Source organism: Carassius carassius, chromosome 45 (assembly GCF_963082965.1).
Source record: "Carassius carassius chromosome 45, fCarCar2.1, whole genome shotgun sequence".
Classification (NCBI taxonomy): domain Eukaryota; kingdom Metazoa; phylum Chordata; class Actinopteri; order Cypriniformes; family Cyprinidae; genus Carassius; species Carassius carassius.
In genome coordinates this window covers 9,144,235-9,161,721 of record NC_081799.1, presented here as the reverse complement: position 1 = coordinate 9,161,721, position 17,487 = coordinate 9,144,235, and the positions used below count along the sequence as shown (strand labels likewise).

Below are 17,487 nucleotides of genomic sequence, written 5' to 3'. Positions count from 1 at the left end.
CAGTGTTTATTAAACATTGAGGAAGTTAATACTTGTTTGTACTTGATTGCACAAGTACAGTTGTTTGTAGTTATTTGTGCTAGACAGTGCCAGTCTGTTGTTGGCATAATAAAGACCCTAAAGAACACTCCTCCTTTGTATGTTCTCCCTCCATCTGATGCATCTCGGGCAATTATAGAGTAATTTAGAAAAAAATGTAACTAGTAATATAACTAGTTACTTTCTCCAGGGAGTAATAAAGTAAAGTAAGGCATTACTATTTTTGAGAGTAATATGTAATATGTAATATATTACTTTTTTGAGTAACTAGCCCCAACACTGATCACAAGTAGCACATTATGAGGAGAATATGTCACATGTCTTGCAGCAGCCAAGCCCAGTCTCAATACCACTACCTCCATTCAGCCCTGTGCAACAAGCAGCGACTCAGCTTGCGACACCATACCCAGGTAGTGTTCTGATATCACAGACTAAACCTCCTGTTGCACCCATTGCATCAACCTCACATGTGAATACTCCATTACCAAGGCAGTCAGTCCCTCTTATGAGTCAGAATCAGCCTATTCCAACCACTCATCATAGAGCACCTCTCTTATCTAATACACCCATCTGCCCTCAACCATATTCACCTCTACCTGTTCCTCAAGCTGGTTACATACCCCAACCCGGGACAGAACTTCTGATGGCAGCAGCCTATGGCATTCCTCGCCCCACACTACCAGTGTTTGAGAGTGGCACTGAAAGTGACTTTGCCTTGTTGAAGTTGGCCTTAGATAATCTCTTAAGTCACCATACTCACATCAGCGAGCAGTACAAATATCAAGTGTTGCTGAGTCACCTGAAATTTGCTAGTGCCCAACAACTGGCTAAAGCATATATGCACCACCCACAGCCATACACCACAGCCTTGCAAGCTTTGCAGGAGAAGTATGGCCAGCCCAGGCAGCTTGTGCAATCTGAGTTAGGTGCAATCATGAGTACACCACCACTTAAAATGGGTGATTCTAATGCATTTGACTCATTCGCCTTATCTGTCCAATCCCTAGTAGGCATGCTGAGAACACTGGAAGGTCAAAACGGGTATGAGCTCATGTGTGGTTCTCAGGTAGACCGCCTTCTGAGTAAACTGCCACCTGCTTACCGAGACAGCTTCGTAGAATACTGCCTGAGCCATGGAATTCTACAAACTGGTACAGACAGAACCTATACTCTCCCCGACTTCGCATCCTGGTTACAAATGAAGTCACAAGCTAAACGTATCTCAAGCTGAGCAGCCGCTGTATTTCAGTCCGACACTACAAAGTCATCTGGGAAGAGTAAATACACTCCATATCATCGAGAGCTTTCAACACCTATACTTCTGACATCAGAGAAATCTGTCAAGCCTTCTGCACCGGCACAAGTAAAGGTCATCTCCAAGCCAAAGCCCTATTGTCCTCATTGCGACAACCAAGATCACTATCTTAACTCCTGTGATAAATTTAAAAGGCTGACCACTGCACAGATCAGCACCTGGATCGCAGAGGGCAAACGTTGTTGGAAGTGTGGTCGGAATCATTCAGCTGACTCCTGTAACCTCAAGCAACCGTGTAAAGTCTGCAAAGAGCTTCACCTTACCGTGCTGCATGACTCGATTAATGACACCTCCAGAGCAGTGCTTATGGTGAGCCTACCATCGACACAGATCTATCTAGATAGACCCAACCGCTCACAGAAAGTCATGCTAAAAGTTGTCAGAGTTCTCTTGCACAATGGTTGCCAAACAATGGAAGCTCACGCTGTCTTAGATGACGGCTCTGAAAGAACTATCGTCCTTCCCCAAGTGGTTCGACAGCTCAGGCTAAATGGAGCTCCAGAAGTTCTTCCCTTGCAGACAATCCACCAGAGCCATACCAAACTTGATGGGTCCACAGTAACTTTTGAGGTGTCTTCTATCACCAAACCTACAGAGAGGTATGTCATTCAAAACGCCTTTACTGCCTCTGGTTTAAGCCTTGCTGAACATACTTACCCTGTGGCAGCACTCCAGAAAGCATATCACCACTTGAGAGGTCTACCCTTACAGCCAGTTGACAACGTCAAACCCTTACTCCTCATAGGGTCTGATATGCCACATCTCCTGATGCCAGTTCAGCCAGTGCGAAGAGGAGCAGAGAGCAGCCCCATTGCCATATGTACCAAGCTTGGTTGGGTACTGCAAGGCCCAATGTGTCCAATTCAGCCCCCTAAAGGTCTGCAACAATGTTTGCATATTATGACAGCCCCAACACCTGACGAGCTGTATCAGCATGTTGAGCGCTTGTGGCAAGTTGACACTGTTCCATACAATGAAAAGGTGGTAACAAGATCGAAACAAGACCAACAGTGCTATAACCTTTTGCAGACTGCCACTGTCAGAGTGAACGTGGATGGTGTCCTGCGGTATGCTACTCCACTGCTGAGGCGCTCTCCTATCACTTTGCTTAATGCAGGTAGGGAGTCTGTGCTCCCCAGCTTAAGAAACATTGAGAGAAAACTGGCCAAGAATCCTGAGCAAGCACAAGTTTACTGTTCTGAGATTCAAAAGCTTGAATCAGCCGGCTACATTGCTAAGATAGCACCAGATGAGGTAGACAAGTCCACAGAGTCGTGGTTCATTCCCCACCACATAGTGCACCACAATGGAAAGGATCGAATAGTCTACAACTGTTCCTTCCAGTACCATGGTCAGAGCTTGAATGAACAACTCCTTCCAGGGCCAACACTTGGGCCATCTCTGTTGGGCGTGATATTGAGGTTCCGGCAACATGCAGTTGCAGTGAGCGGGGACATAAAAGGCATGTTCCACCAAGTACGCTTATTACCTGGTGACAAATCGGTCCTGCGATTCATCTGGAGGAACATGAACCAGGAAGCTCACCCAGACATTTACGAGTGGCAGGTACTTCCCTTTGGTACGACCTGCAGCCCGTGTTGCGCCACTTATGCTCTTCAGTATCATGCCCAAGAATACAGACATACCATGGCTGGACTAGTTGACATTGTGGAGACCTCATTCTATGTTGATAACTGCCTTCACAGTACCCCCGATCAAGGTGAGGCCAAGGTCATAATAGATGGATTGCGTCAGTCCTTGCTACAGGGAGGCTTTGAAATCCGACAATGGGCATCCAATGTGCCATCCATTCTAAGGCACCTCCCATCGGAAGCCAGATCAGCTAGTAGTGAGTGCTGGTTGTCTCAGAGTGGCACTGACCTGCAAGAACTTACACTCGGCTTACAATGGAATTGCCTCGACGACACCCTTGGGTATAGAAACCGTGTAGCAGAGCCTGCTCAGCCCACTATGAGGAATCTGTATAAGACTTTGGCAAGCCAATATGACCCCTTGGGGTTCATCCTACCCTTCACCACGAGGGCAAAGACTCTGATCCAGGATCTCTGGAAACACAACCTAAGCTGGGATGACCCTATTGAACCCTTACATCTGCGTGAGAAATGGTCCACATAGATTGCAGAGCTTTCCAGTATCACCAAACTACAATTCCCTCGACCTTATGCTCCTGGCAAGTCCGACACTCCGTCCACTGTCAGAGAGTTACATGTCTTTTGCGACGCCTCGGAGAGGGTATATGGATCTGTCGCCTACCTACAGGTCACCAACGAGAGTGATGAAGTCCATGTCACCTTTGTCCTAGCCCGATCTAGAGTGGCCCCTCGGAAATGTCTATCTATGCCCCGTCTGGAGTTGTGCGCGGCGCTCTCTGGAGCTCAGATGGCCGAAGTCATACAGACTGAACTTACCATTCCCATACACCAAGTCACATACTGGACTGATTCAACCACGGTGCTGCATTGGTTAAAATCAGAATCTTGTCGATACAAAGTCTTTGTGGGGTCCAGAGTAGCCGAGATCCAGACTTTGACAGATGTTTCCAGATGGCGGTATGTTGACTCTGCTAGGAATCCTGCTGACCACATCACCAGGGGTCTTACCTTAGCGGAACTAGCTTCCCCTCACCAGTGGAGATCCGGTCCTTCCTTCCTGACTCAACCACAGAATAAGTGGCCAGCATTACCCAGTTCAGAGCCTGAACCAGACCTGAGCGAGATGAAAAGAGCATCCTTTGTTGGAGCAATCACAGTTGTTCCCAGTCCAATGCCTTTAGACTTCAGTCAATTCAGAACCTGGAAGGAGCTACTTCAAGCAACTGTGGAGTCCTGTGATGGGGCGGCCAACTCTGACAACTCTTCTGAAGCCTCAAGGTATATACAGGCAGAGAAGCTCCTCTTAGCACAGGCACAGCTTGATTCATTTCCAGAAGAATTGCGGGCTTTGAAAGCTGGACAATTCATCTCGACAGACAGCCGATTGAGGTCTCTCGCCCCAGAATATGACAAAGATACTGGTCTTATCAGAGTGGGAGGACGACTTCGTCGTATTGAAACCCTGCCTCCTGATGTCATTCACCCTATTGTTCTAGACCCTCAACATCAGGTCACAAAGTTGCTCATCCAAGACATAGATCAACAGCTCAATCATCCTGGTGCAGAACGAGTACTAGCGGAGCTACGCCGTCGATACTGGGTGCTTAGAGGCCGTGAAGCTGTGCGCAGACACCAACATTTCTGTCAGGATTGCCAATTTTGGCGCTCCAAGCCACAGAACCCAAAGATGGCTGACCTTCCACCCTGCAGGCTACGTCTGTTCAAGCCACCATTCTTCTCCACTGGCATAGACTGCTTCGGGCCCTTTCAGGTGAAGATAGGTCGACGTCAAGAAAAGAGATGGGGGATCTTATATAAGTGCTTGACGACCAGATGTTTACATCTTGATCTCCTTGAACACCTAGACACAGACACCTTTCTCCTGTCTTTACGACGCTTTATAGCCCGCAGAGGGAAGCCCTTTGAGATACTATGTGACAACGGCACCAACTTCACTGGAGGCGATCATGAGTTAAGAGAATCCTTTAGTCAAATGACACCTGAACTTCAGACACAACTGACTAAACAGCAGATCCAGTTTCGCTATATCCCACCGAGCGCCCCTCACTTTGGTGGTACATGAGAGCGAGAGGTGAAGTCAGTTAAGACTGCTTTGCGAGTCATTTTACGGGAACAATCCGTGCCTGAATCTGTGCTGCAAACATTACTAGTGGAAGTAGAGGGCATACTCAATTCCAAGCCACTTGGCTATGTTTCATCGGACATTGCAGACCCGGACCCTGTGACCCCGAACATGTTACTCATGGGACGCCGTGATGCCTCCTTACCACAAGTCCTTTATGACTCCAATGAGCTCTTGGGCAAACGCAGGTGGCGACATAGCCAGGTATTGGCTGATCAGTTCTGGACTGCTTTCATACGCAGCTACCTACCAGAACTACAGGGCAGACAGAAATGGACATCGGATGGCAAAGGGTTGGCAGTAGGACAGGTGGTGCTCCTAATTGACCATCAACTCCCACGAGCACTATGGCCTGTGGGTACCGTGACAGAGACCTATGCAGGAGCAGACAAGAGGATTCGGACAGCTAAAGTCAAAGTCAAGGACAAAATGTATCTGCGTCCTGTTGTGAAACTGATTCCACTTCCTCCAAAGAGGGATGAGGATAAAGACACTTTGGATGGCCTTTCTTAAGGGCTACAATTAGCCTGCCGGTAATTGGGGGCGGCAATGTCAGAAAGACCACCGGAACGGGTTTCTGACGGACTGATATTGTAGTTGCTACTTCCAATAGACTAATGCAATAGCCAGCTCCAGACGTGCGCTCTCCATTATTGTTCAGTGTTGTGCGTTTATGCAAACAAATGTGAGTAATCATGTAAATATTTAATTAACACTTTGTAGTTATAATTGTGAATGTCTGGCGATCTGTGGAATGTTTTTGAGATGTGTAATGACGATCGCGATGTGACCGCTGATAGGCGCTAATTCCATAAGCCGCGTTAGTCTGATCACATTGAACTCACACGTGTTGTTGTATTTCATGCTGCGTTATGCCGTGTATTGGAGTTTACTTTCTTATATAATATACATATATTATCTGATAGTTGAGTATTCGTTTGTGATGAGTGATTTAACCAGTTATTGATATTTTGTGATTTAATTTGCAGTGAATATATACAGATGTTGTATTTATACTGTATTCTTTATCTGTTTCACAGACCACAACGCAATAACAATATGTTAAATACTGCCATTTGATCTATCACATCTTCAGATGATGTTGTAAGGGATATCACTGATTACCTGAAAAGTACTATTAAAGAAAAGCTTGAAAGGATTCACATCGACCATGCCTGATTCTCTAACCGGAATCAATGTCCATATTTGTCCGCCAGTAGAACTGGATATTTAACAAGGTTGACAGAGGTGGTAGCCTGCAACACCAACTAAACAATATATTATATGCTGTTGTATCATATTGTATTTATTCATTTTTTTATTAATTGTAACATTATTTAAACGTGATCTCTGTGTATATTTTTGACTTGTAATTCATTTTATTGTAATTTACTGCATGTGAGTATAGGGTGGTTGGAACATAGCTGACCTTGAGAGACTCTTAATGCTAGTTTGTTCATACCGATATAACTTTAAGTGTGAAATAGTTTAAGAAGTCTTGCTTTTTAGCAGATTGTTACTAACAAGTTATTGACATGTGCTCAAAGGAATATGACCAGCACAGACAAACAGAACAGAATTCAATGCCAGCATTCAGGAAAGACAAAAACGCTTAGGCAGAATGATTCACAGCAAGAATAAAAGTCCAAGTCACAACCAATTTCTTCTGTGTAGTCCTCTGCACTCAGCCTTTTCAGCTTTTGTATGAGTGCGAGAGACTCTCAGCCCCTACTGAGGTTCACCTGGACCTTTAGTCAGAAACTCTTGGCTGAGGTTTCATTCACTGCCCTTGAACACAACCCTCAGTTAGCACTCAGTGGCAGTCACTCAACAGACACAAGGGAAGTGCCTTTACAAAGAGCTTTCACACTTTCCTCAAGTAAATGGAAAGAACTTCTGTTCCTTCTTGACTTTTCCTTCGGTTCCGGTTTTAACCTCAAGTCCATCGAGTGTTTAAAAAACCATTGTAAACACAGCAGAAGCTGCTCAGTGTGCTCAAAAACCAAGTCACATACATCTGCCAAAGTTGGATTAGCACATTTCTCACTTCATCAGCAGCCCATATGTTCTTATGCAAAATAATTTATTTATATTATCAGTCCAATAATGTTATAATGAAGATTTGTAAGTGGAGGTTTGCTCATGGGAAAAAAAAACCGAATGGTTCCTATGAAATTTCAGTTCCTAATAAACACCACTCTCATTTCGCAAGCAATTAAATGCTTCATCGTTTATAACCAACAGAATGCAATTTCACTGATATCATTTAAAAATCGAGATGAAATTTCTGGTCCCTCTGGTTTTGAGATTTATTTTGAGATAATCTCATTACCCTTTCAGAAAAATGTTTTGTTTGAAACCAAAAATTGAAAGATGTACCTCATAGGATGAAGCAAAACCAGGCTTTGTTGAATCTGGAAGATGTCAGGCTGGAAAGAAGTGGTCTTCACAACTAGCAATTAAGAGCTAAGCATCATATTAGTTGAGGCGACTTACAATATACTTATAACAAGGATCGTTCCCTTCAGAGCAACTTGAGGTTAATTGCCCCGCTTGAGGGTTCAATTGTTCATAGATCAACACTTGCTGCATCTGAACCTACAGCTCTTCTGTCAGATCATTAACTACAACGCTTTGCTAATTTCTTTGACCTGTCACTTGTTGACATCCCTGAGCTGCTAATGTTGTACAAAAGGAGACCAGTCAAAGTGATGTAAGATTTCCCTTCAAATAGAAAGGATCAAACAGCTGCCAAGGTTTACATAAAGAGTGAGGGCGCAAAATGAGCTGTGATTTCCCAGGGTGCTCTGCTAACATGCTAATGAAGGGCAAATTCCAAATGGCCTTTTTTTTTTCATGCAAAGCAAGCAATGTGGTTTTCAAACTCAAGAGCAAACAATGGAGGTGTTTCACAGAGGGCCCTTTGACAGGGCCGTACAAGTATAACTGTTTGAAATAATAGCTAAAAAGAGTAGTTGGCTCTCCTAATTTACATAATTCCTTAAACAGGAAGTTGGGGTGGGACTTTTTGAAAGTCACTTTTAAAAAAAACATAGCCAACAGTTAATCATGTTTTGCTAGTTGCTATTGTTAATTAAGCTGGCGATATTAGTGGGAGGGGTCTGTGGAGTTGCACTTGATTGGACAATATATGGACACGCCCACAAGAGCAGGATGACTCATCAATGTTTTTGGTCTGTTTTCATGAAGAAAAAGACATTTTAAATACATAAATCATTTAATCTGATCAACCTTTTGGTGTACACTAGCAATAAACACAAACTACAAAGACTAATATTGCTGCTGCTGTGAATGTATCATTTCAAAATAAAAAATTGGGGGAGGGGGGGGGGTACAAAAATGCACGGCTCATCTTTGGGAAACAATCAGTCTAGATGCAACACAGTTGTGACCAAGAGAGGCAGGGGATTTTGTTTCAGCATTTCATCAGGTTCAAATCTACCTGAAATCTTTAATGCCAAATTAATTAGGTAAAAAACTGCTTTAACCTTTTTTTTTAAGATATGTGATACAGGTATGTGACTCACTTGGGAAAATGCCAGGCATATGTTTGCAAAGGCTTCTTATTTTAACCCCAGTATATTATGAAATCTGATTCCAGGAAGTATAAACTTTCCAGTTGACACTAATCAGGCAAAAAAAAATTAAATAAAATACAATCTTAGCTAACTGCCTTTGTGTTAAATAATAAAATGGCTAGCTGTATCTTCCAAGACAGCTGGCAATCACTTCTCGCTCTTCAGGTTCTATCTCTTAGCGCTTATAACATCACAGCCATGAACATCTGAATTCAGCTTTCACATCTGTGCTGAACCACAAAGATTTATTTGATCCACTTTTCACAGGGTGCTGTAATCAGTCAAATCATCCATCTGATCTATTCTCTAAAAATGGATTGTGTAGCACAGTTTTCCTCTTGTGAGGGAACCTCAGTTTTACAAGACAGAAAAGAAGCTTAAGCAAACATATTTATGCGTTGATTAAGATCATGTATTTTAAAAGCAGTTGATTGTGCTTCGTGTACTGCACTGCAGATTGAAAGAGAACATGCACACTTAAACATTATCTGGTGCTTTGCTACCATCATGTGGTTACACGTTGTCGTTTTGTTGTTTGAGAACACATTTTGTTGGTTCATGCAGTGAAGGTCTTGATGCCCTTAAATTTGGATTTTCAGTATCTGAGCAACAGAGACAATAGAAACTCAAAGACATTAAACTTAATGAAATGATCCTAAATCTGACCCACTGAGAATTCAAAGTGAACTTACGTCCATGTAACACTAGCTGCCGCTATAATACAAACATTTATCTATTGCTTTTCAAATGATATTGATAAAGTTTGCATGAAACTTGCTGTATGTAATTTATTTTTCTATGCTTTGAATACTAAAATAGGTCAACAAGTCAACAAAAATGCCTGACAACAGTCAATGAGATTTCACCAGGCAGAATCTGAAACTCAAAGGCTGAACTGTTTGGGCTTAATAGTTTTTAAATTGTTATAAAATATAAATATATAAATATCCACCATTTAGACAAATAGAAAAAAAAAAGGAAACCAGAGAAAGAGAGAGAGAGAGAGACATTCAATCTCATGTAGTCATACTGTAGATCCGGTTTGGTGCAAATGTAGCATGTATGACCCAAAAAAACAAATCCTGTTAGAAGACTTCTGATTCATTGATTAGTTTGGTAAATTAATTATTTTTTGGGCAGAGCCCAAACTGATTAAGAGAAGTTTCATTCCTGACAATCGGTTTCACAGCAATCAATCTTTTCTGACATTTTTCAGGGCACACAACCAGTATGGTCAAACTTTTGGCCTAAACTTTGCAGATATTTAATTGAGATACTTTATATTCACCACACTTATATGACAACTGCTAAAAAATCTACAAACGGTCCCTAGAAAAAAGTAATATATTTAAAATACATTTATTTCATACTAAGTATAGTTCAAATCTATTAACATATTTACTGACATAACACTCAAGACTGACGGATAAAAAAAAAATAATAATAATTAAACTTTGAAGTAATGCATATTTCAGAATTTTGAGCCTAAAATATGTTTTAATGTCACTGTTGATGAGGATTGTATGATCTTTGAACAATACCCGTCTTTAACTGCAAGATATTTAAAGTGTACCTGAAGTAAACTTTCAATAGTTCCACTGTAGCACAATCATTACTTGTATATCTTTAGTTGGTCTTCAGCACTACTTCTGCACAATCGTGCACAAAGTGCATTAAGGTCAAAATTAGTTTTTCCAGTTTAGCAGACTTTAAGGATACCAGTTTAGTACACCAAAAGTACAGTTGCAGGGTATTTTTATTAAGCACATAAATATTTAAGTGCATTTATAGTATATTTAGCATGAAATAAATGTATTTCGAATACATTTTACAAACCTGATTCCAAAAAAGTTGGGACACTGTACAAATTGTTACAAATTGTTACAAATTGTCTAAGTTTCAAATTTCAATATTTTATTCAGAATACAACATAGATGACATCAAATGTTTAAACTAAGAAAATGTATCATTTTAAGGGAAAAATAAGTTGATTTTAAATTTCTTGGCATCAACATATCTCAAAAAAGTTGGGACAAGGCCATGTTTACCACTGTGTGGCATCCCCTCTTCAGTCTGCAAATGTCTGGGGACTGAGAAGACAAGTTGCTCAAGTTTAGGAATAGGAATGTTGTCCCATTCTTGTCTAATACAGGCTTATAGTTACTCAAGTATCTTAGGTAGGTCTTCTTTGTGGCATCTTCCTCTTTATGATGCGCCAAATGTTTTCTATGGGTGAAAGATCTGGACTGCAGGCTGGCCATTTCAGTACCCGGATTCCTTGTTCTACGCAGTCATGATGTTGTAATTGATGCAGTATGTGGTCTGGCATTGTCATGTTGGAAAATGCAAGGTCTTCCCTGAAAGAGACGACGTCTGGATGGGAGCATATGTTGTTCTAAAACTTGGATATACCTTTCAGCATTCATGGTGCCTTTCCAGATGTGTAAGCTGCCCATGCCACATGCACCCATGCAACCCCATACCCTCAGAAATGCAGGCTTCTGAACTGAGTGCTGATAATAACTTGGGTTGTCCTTGTCCTCTTTAGTCCAGATGACATGGCGCCCCAGTTTTACAAAAAGAACTTCAAATTTTCATTCGCCTGACCACAGAACAGTTTTCCACTTTGCCACAGTCCATTTTAAATGAGCCTTGGCCCAGAGAAAACACCTGCGCTTCTGGATCATGTTTAGATATGGCTTCATTTTGGACTTGTAGAGTTTTAGCCGGCAACGGCGAATGGCACGGTGGATTGTGTTCATCGACAATGTTTTCTGGAAGTATTCCTGACCCCATGTTGTGATTTCCATTACAGTAGCATTCCTGTATGTGATGCAGTGCCGTCTAAGAGCCCGAAGATCACGGGCATTCAGTATGGTTTTCCGGCCTTGACCCTTACGCACAGAGATTGTTCCGGATTCATTGTCTTCTCTTCTGGGTCTGTTGTGAGTGCGACTGCTGTAACTGTTGACATACGATGCTGCTGATGTGTTTTCTGGTACGCCCAATAACAAAGATAAAACGTCAGCAGCGTCGTACGTCAACAGTCACAGCAGTCGTACTCACAACAGACCCGGAAGAGAAGATAATGCTGAATAAAGTCGTAGTTTTTTTGTTATTTTTGGACCAAAATGTATTTTTGATGCTTCAAAATATTCTAACTGACCCTCTGATGTCACGTGGACTACTTTGATGATGTTTTTCTTACCTTTCTGGACATGGACAGTATACTGTGCACACAGCTTCAATGGAGGGACTGAGAGCTCTTGGACTAAATCTAAAATATCTTAAACTGTGCCCCGAAAATGAACGGAGGTCTCACAGGTTTGGAACGACATGAGGGTGGGTCATTAATGACATAATTTTCATTTTTGGCTGAAATAACCCTTTAACCTTCCCATGTTCTTTCTCTAGTCTAACCGGGAGACAGAAACCGATCAAAGTGTGCACAAAGGTCCAGCATCTGCACAGATCAATGCACAGATTAGTAGCGGAATTGGAGAGCAAAGATGGTGACATTTGCTTTGCCAGTGCTGCCTTTCCAATAAATGAGAATTCCCAGATAACAGTCTACCTGTTGAGGAGAATTGATCACCTGAGTTTGCTGAGGCAATCCTTATTGATTTCGTTCAATCAGCACACATGCAGTGGTTTTACAGAATAAGATGATAGATTCAGTGAAGTCCACACAGCCAATAACCACTTCGATTTGGTGTGTGTGTGTGTGTGTGTGTGTGTGTGTGTGTGTGTGTGTGTGTGTGTGTGTGTGTGTGTGTGTGTGTGTGTGTGTGAAACCTTTTATTTTTATTTTTTTTTATTTTTTTTTGTGAAATTCAGCATTGCATGACTTGCTCACCAATGGATTATCTGCAGTGAATGGGTGCCATTAGAATGAGAGTCCGAACTGTTGATAAAAACATCACAATAATCCACACCATTCCAGTCCATCAATTAACATAGTTTTGCTTGTAAATGTTACTGGATATTTGCATATTTCTCTCCTGATTCAGACAAGCAATTCTATGAATAAAATACTTTTATTTTAGCCAGAAGCAACAGTTTGAAGTTAAAAACATCTTAATGATGGATTGGTTTCTTATAAATATGAAGGATTTCACTTCGTAGGTTGTTAACCGACTGGAGTGGTAAGGATTACTTGTGGATTATTGTGTTGTTTTTATCAGCAGTTTGGACTCTAATTCTGGCGGCACCCATTCACTACAGAGGATCCACTCGTGAGCAGGTCATGCAATGCAAAATTTCCCCAAATCTTAAAAAACTCATCTACATGAGGGCATGAGGGTGAGTACATTTTTAGCTAATTAAAATTTTGGGTTTACAGTTTTTTTAAACCACACTTACTGTAGCAATATATCAATTTAATTGAGTTCAAAATGTCAAACCAAGGAGTATCCACATCTTATTGCAACATAATATAAATAGGCAATTGAAAGTGATCTGCATTCCAAAAGCATTAAAAATGTTAATTCTTTTGTGTGTGAAATGTGAAGGCTAATAGATCATCAGGACAGAAATCAGAAGGAGTGACTGAAACTTGTTGGAGGAGAACATGGAGCTCTTGGTTGCACAACTGTATGCAAGATCCACCTAAACTACTGCTTCACCTTACTGTGATGACATGAAACAAGTATGTACTGTACACACCCCTACCGAAGTCAAGGTTTTTGTTTTGTTGTGAAGGCTTGACTCAAGACAAGTTATGCCAGACAGTTTCATTGTGAGTGTGTGAAAAACTGCTTTCAGATATTTTAATTTATAATCAGTGGTATGCAGTTTTGCATTTTATGCTAATTGTTTCGTCAACAGTTTTGGATCTTAGATGTTTTCTTATTTTTACAGGAGCAGTTTCACATAAGAAAGCCTTTTGGAACCTTTACTATTTAAAAGAAACGGCTACAGCCACAAAAGGGCTTTGCAGCCTAATGCAAGAAAAATCATTATTAAACTGTGTGTGGGGAAAAATTCTTCTGTATAGCCCCAGCACATATTATACAGTCTGTCTCTCTATATGCACTGCAGAAATATCAAGCACACCCAATTCAACTGAAGAAATATGTCAGATTCCTGTTTGATTTAACTGATTCAGTGCCACAAAATGATTTCACCCAGTTCACAGATGCCTTAATAATATTATGAAGTGGCACCAACATTAATTATGTTTCTGTGGAGCTTTTTCTCAGTTTCTGCTGCAGTAACAATTTAGTCAAGCTATCCCAGTTGTTTGATTTTTTTTTCTGTTAATTCACATTTAAAATGTAAAATGAAATGCAAATCAAGAAAGGCTCTGTGAGCTTTTGAAAAGTCCAAACATAAGATTTGCTACCTATATTTATTACAGTATTCATTAGTAATAAACAGTTTTCATTGCACATTGCACTTGTGCATGAGTCTCGATAGCAATTATTATATAATCAAAACTTAACAACCATTTTCCACTAACTGCACTGGAAACATTTCAGAGTAATTAATGTTTAGATCATCAGACTACATTCATAGTCTATTAGGGTGAGGTTTTTTCCAAAGATTTTGGAGACTTAGTGTCTCCCCTGCAGGTAACTTCATGACACAAATCGTCCTGCCAGTTTATGACCTCAACTAGGCCAAATATCCAAATATGTAATAGGTCTTATCAGGATTGTGATCTACAGTGAATTTAGTATTTCTCAAAAAAATGATAACATTATTGGGACCTTTAGTGGCTTGCTGTTTTCTAAAAGGGACAGCAACACTGATATTATAAAACACAAGTAGGCCTAACTGAATTTTACAGTGACCTCAAATGTAGCTCATATAATGAGAATCTAATCATCTAATCAAAATGGGACGTATCTATTTTATATTAATAGATTAGTTTGTGCTACAAATTATTTAATGTTGTGCAATCATGCATTGTATGTAAACCTGCAGGCCTATTGTGTATCTGAGCAGTCATTGTTTTAAATATAGCTAAAGAATTCTTTCACATACTATGTACATATATGGAAGAGTCACCTGTGGGTGTTTCTTTAACTAGGCCTCCTTTTTGTCAGGGGGTTGATTTTTATCAGAATTTATGATCTAAACAAATAAATCATTTTAAAAACAATTTTTTTTGACTGACTGCAAATTACATTAAGTTGTACACAAATTGAAATTGGCACAGTTGTGGTGTTATTTATTATTATTATTATTATTATTATTATGAAATAAATGGTCAAAAAGTTGTGCTGTTTTTGGTAAATATATGAGTCCTTTGGATGTGCACACCTGTTTGCATTTCTTTGCTGTTTGCATAATGACAAACAAAGTTGAGTTATTTCTGTTTCACTGATAAAAAAAAAAAATTCCCAGTTTACAGATGCCACAATAATGGTTGCAATATGAAGTTATATTTACATTAATATATTCTTTTAATAATTGTCTTCTGTTTTATATATATATTATATATATATATATATATAGAGTGAGAGAGAAAGAGAGAGAGAGAGAGATTTTAGCAACTTACTATGCATTCAGGAAATACATTTTATCATTTTATAAAACTCACATTTCCAGATGATCATGGTTTTCACAAAAACTGAGAGAATTCTCCAGTGATTCATCTTCACTGTTGATTTTTTTAAGTAGTCAGACACACTAGATAAACTAGCAAAAGTGTCATGGCTAACTGCTCTGTTTTGTTTTGTTTTGTTTTGTTGCTTATTCCCTCTTGTTACTCATTCAATGGAAAGCCATTATTCAGAAATAATGGATGAATTTATGGGATTGTGAGGTCAGGAGTAAGCCCCGCCCTTCCAAGTGCGCCTTTAAAAAGCCTGAGACACAGCACTGCGCCAGAACACACGCTTGAGTTTGAGTGAGGCAACAAGTGAAGGGTTGATGGATGGCAAACGATGATTACTTCTCATAATTACTCCTGTCGTGCATTTCTGTGTCATTGATTCCACTTCTGCATTTAAAGTTTAAGGAAAATCAATTTCAGCTCATCTTTCATTGTCAGAGGTGAGTGAAGGTGTTTTAATAGCCTAATTCTGCATTTTTAACACTGAAGACCATTTCAGTAAATATATTCAGTCACAGGTATATTTTTCCACCTCGTTTATTGAAACTTTTCTCTTTTTTTCCAACAGACATTTCACCGTCTGCAGCCATCTTCATCTGACGTTCATCCGTTAACCAAAAATGAGCAACACAAAGTAAGTTCAGTAGTTTTCTGCAAAATAATGCATGTGATATTATTACAGAAAGTTTTCTTGTAGTTTTATTTAAATTACAGTATGAGTTAAAATGTATTTTGAGATAACTCTTTAAAAAAAACTTTTCACACTAGTCCACATTGTCTGAGACCACAAATAAAAATGCTTTATTTTGCATTTTATAACGGAAATTTAATACGTTTATAATGACATTTTTATTATAAATGTAAAATAATTAGATGTGACTAAATTAGATTTTTTGAAAAAGTGTGATCTCTCTTTTGGACCCAGTTGCATGTCTCTATATTTTCCAAATTGTCTAATATAGCTTTTCCTCCATGTGTTTTCACAGAAGCTTTGGATACAGCATCTACACTTTCCCTGATCGTGTGATGCCGGTGGATCTGGCCCTGCATGCACAGATTAGCCCACCGGTGTCTCAGCTCCTTGGCATGTCTGCTCTCAGGGCTTCTCCACCCAGCGTGTCCTCACCAGAGCTTCAACGAGGCAGCCTTTTACCCCCTTCCCCTACATCTTCACTATCTTCATCCAGCTCTGCCAGCTCTGCCAGCTCCCTGTCCTCATACTCTGCTGGCAGTGGCACATCACGCAAGAAGAAGCGAGTCGTGTTCGCTGATGATAAAGGTCTCGCTCTCACATCCGTGCGCATCTTCAACACTGACCCTACGGAGACGGAAACGGAAGATGCCCCCCAACCTGAGGAGCATGTGAAGCCTAGAACGCCCATGCAGAGCGTGAGACTGCAACTTAAGCTTGGTTTTCCACAGCCTGTTGCAGACCGTGCAAGCTTGAAGGAAACCTTAGTGCAGTTGGAGAGCTGTAGCCTGAGCGAAAGGGAGTTGAGCGGGACAGTACGGGTCTGCAACATTAAATTCGACAAGAATGTGTTCATTCGCATAACTTTTGACTCATGGCGAAGTCATAAAGACATTGCATGCACTTATGTAAGGCAACCAAATGCAGGTTTGGAGACTGACTTGTATTCTTTTAATGTGTCGCTACCGTCCGATCTGGACCCGAAGGAGCGTCTGGAGTTTCTAGTGGTGTTCCAGCCCGGCAATAGCAAGCTGCAGCTCGTGGACAACAACAAAGGTAAAAACTACCACATTGTTATGGAAAACAGGGTGCCGGAACCTCGGCTGGTTACGAAAAGCAGACGAAACTTCGTTATACCAAGTCCTCAGCGTTATTCTGCATGGCCTGGGGTCAGAGGTCAGGAACTACATAGGATGAGACACCTGGCTTGCAAAGGCCTGCCCTACACAGACCATCTGTTAAACAGGACCTGGGGAAGAATGGCGAATGTTTCTCCGTTATGTTAAAATGGGACTGAGGCACTTGTCTGGTTGACAGTACTTGATTAAATTGCGAATTAAACAACGTGCATAAATGGAGCGATTGTATGCACCATGTTATACATTACACTTGAATGGACACAACGCTTGCTGGTTTGCACAAATGTGAATGTTTACTTTGATATGTACATTTAAATATATTTGAATTGCATTTACTTTGCACATTATACATTCCTTCTACAGCTAAAATATAAGTTTTAAGGGAA

At 40.6% G+C, this 17,487-nt stretch overlaps 1 protein-coding gene across 1 annotated transcript; it reads left to right on the top strand.

Moving 5' to 3' along the window:
* The first annotated feature begins 15,534 nt into the window (after nt 1-15,534).
* On the top strand, nt 15,535-17,255 carry LOC132127586 (protein phosphatase 1 regulatory subunit 3B-like). The gene is made up of 3 exons (XM_059539509.1): nt 15,535-15,711; nt 15,840-15,905; nt 16,258-17,255. The coding sequence occupies exons 2-3, from the start codon at nt 15,892-15,894 to the stop codon at nt 17,246-17,248; spliced, it is 1,005 nt and encodes a 334-aa protein (XP_059395492.1). The 5' UTR covers nt 15,535-15,711; nt 15,840-15,891; the 3' UTR covers nt 17,249-17,255.
* Nucleotides 17,256-17,487: the final 232 nt, after the last annotated feature.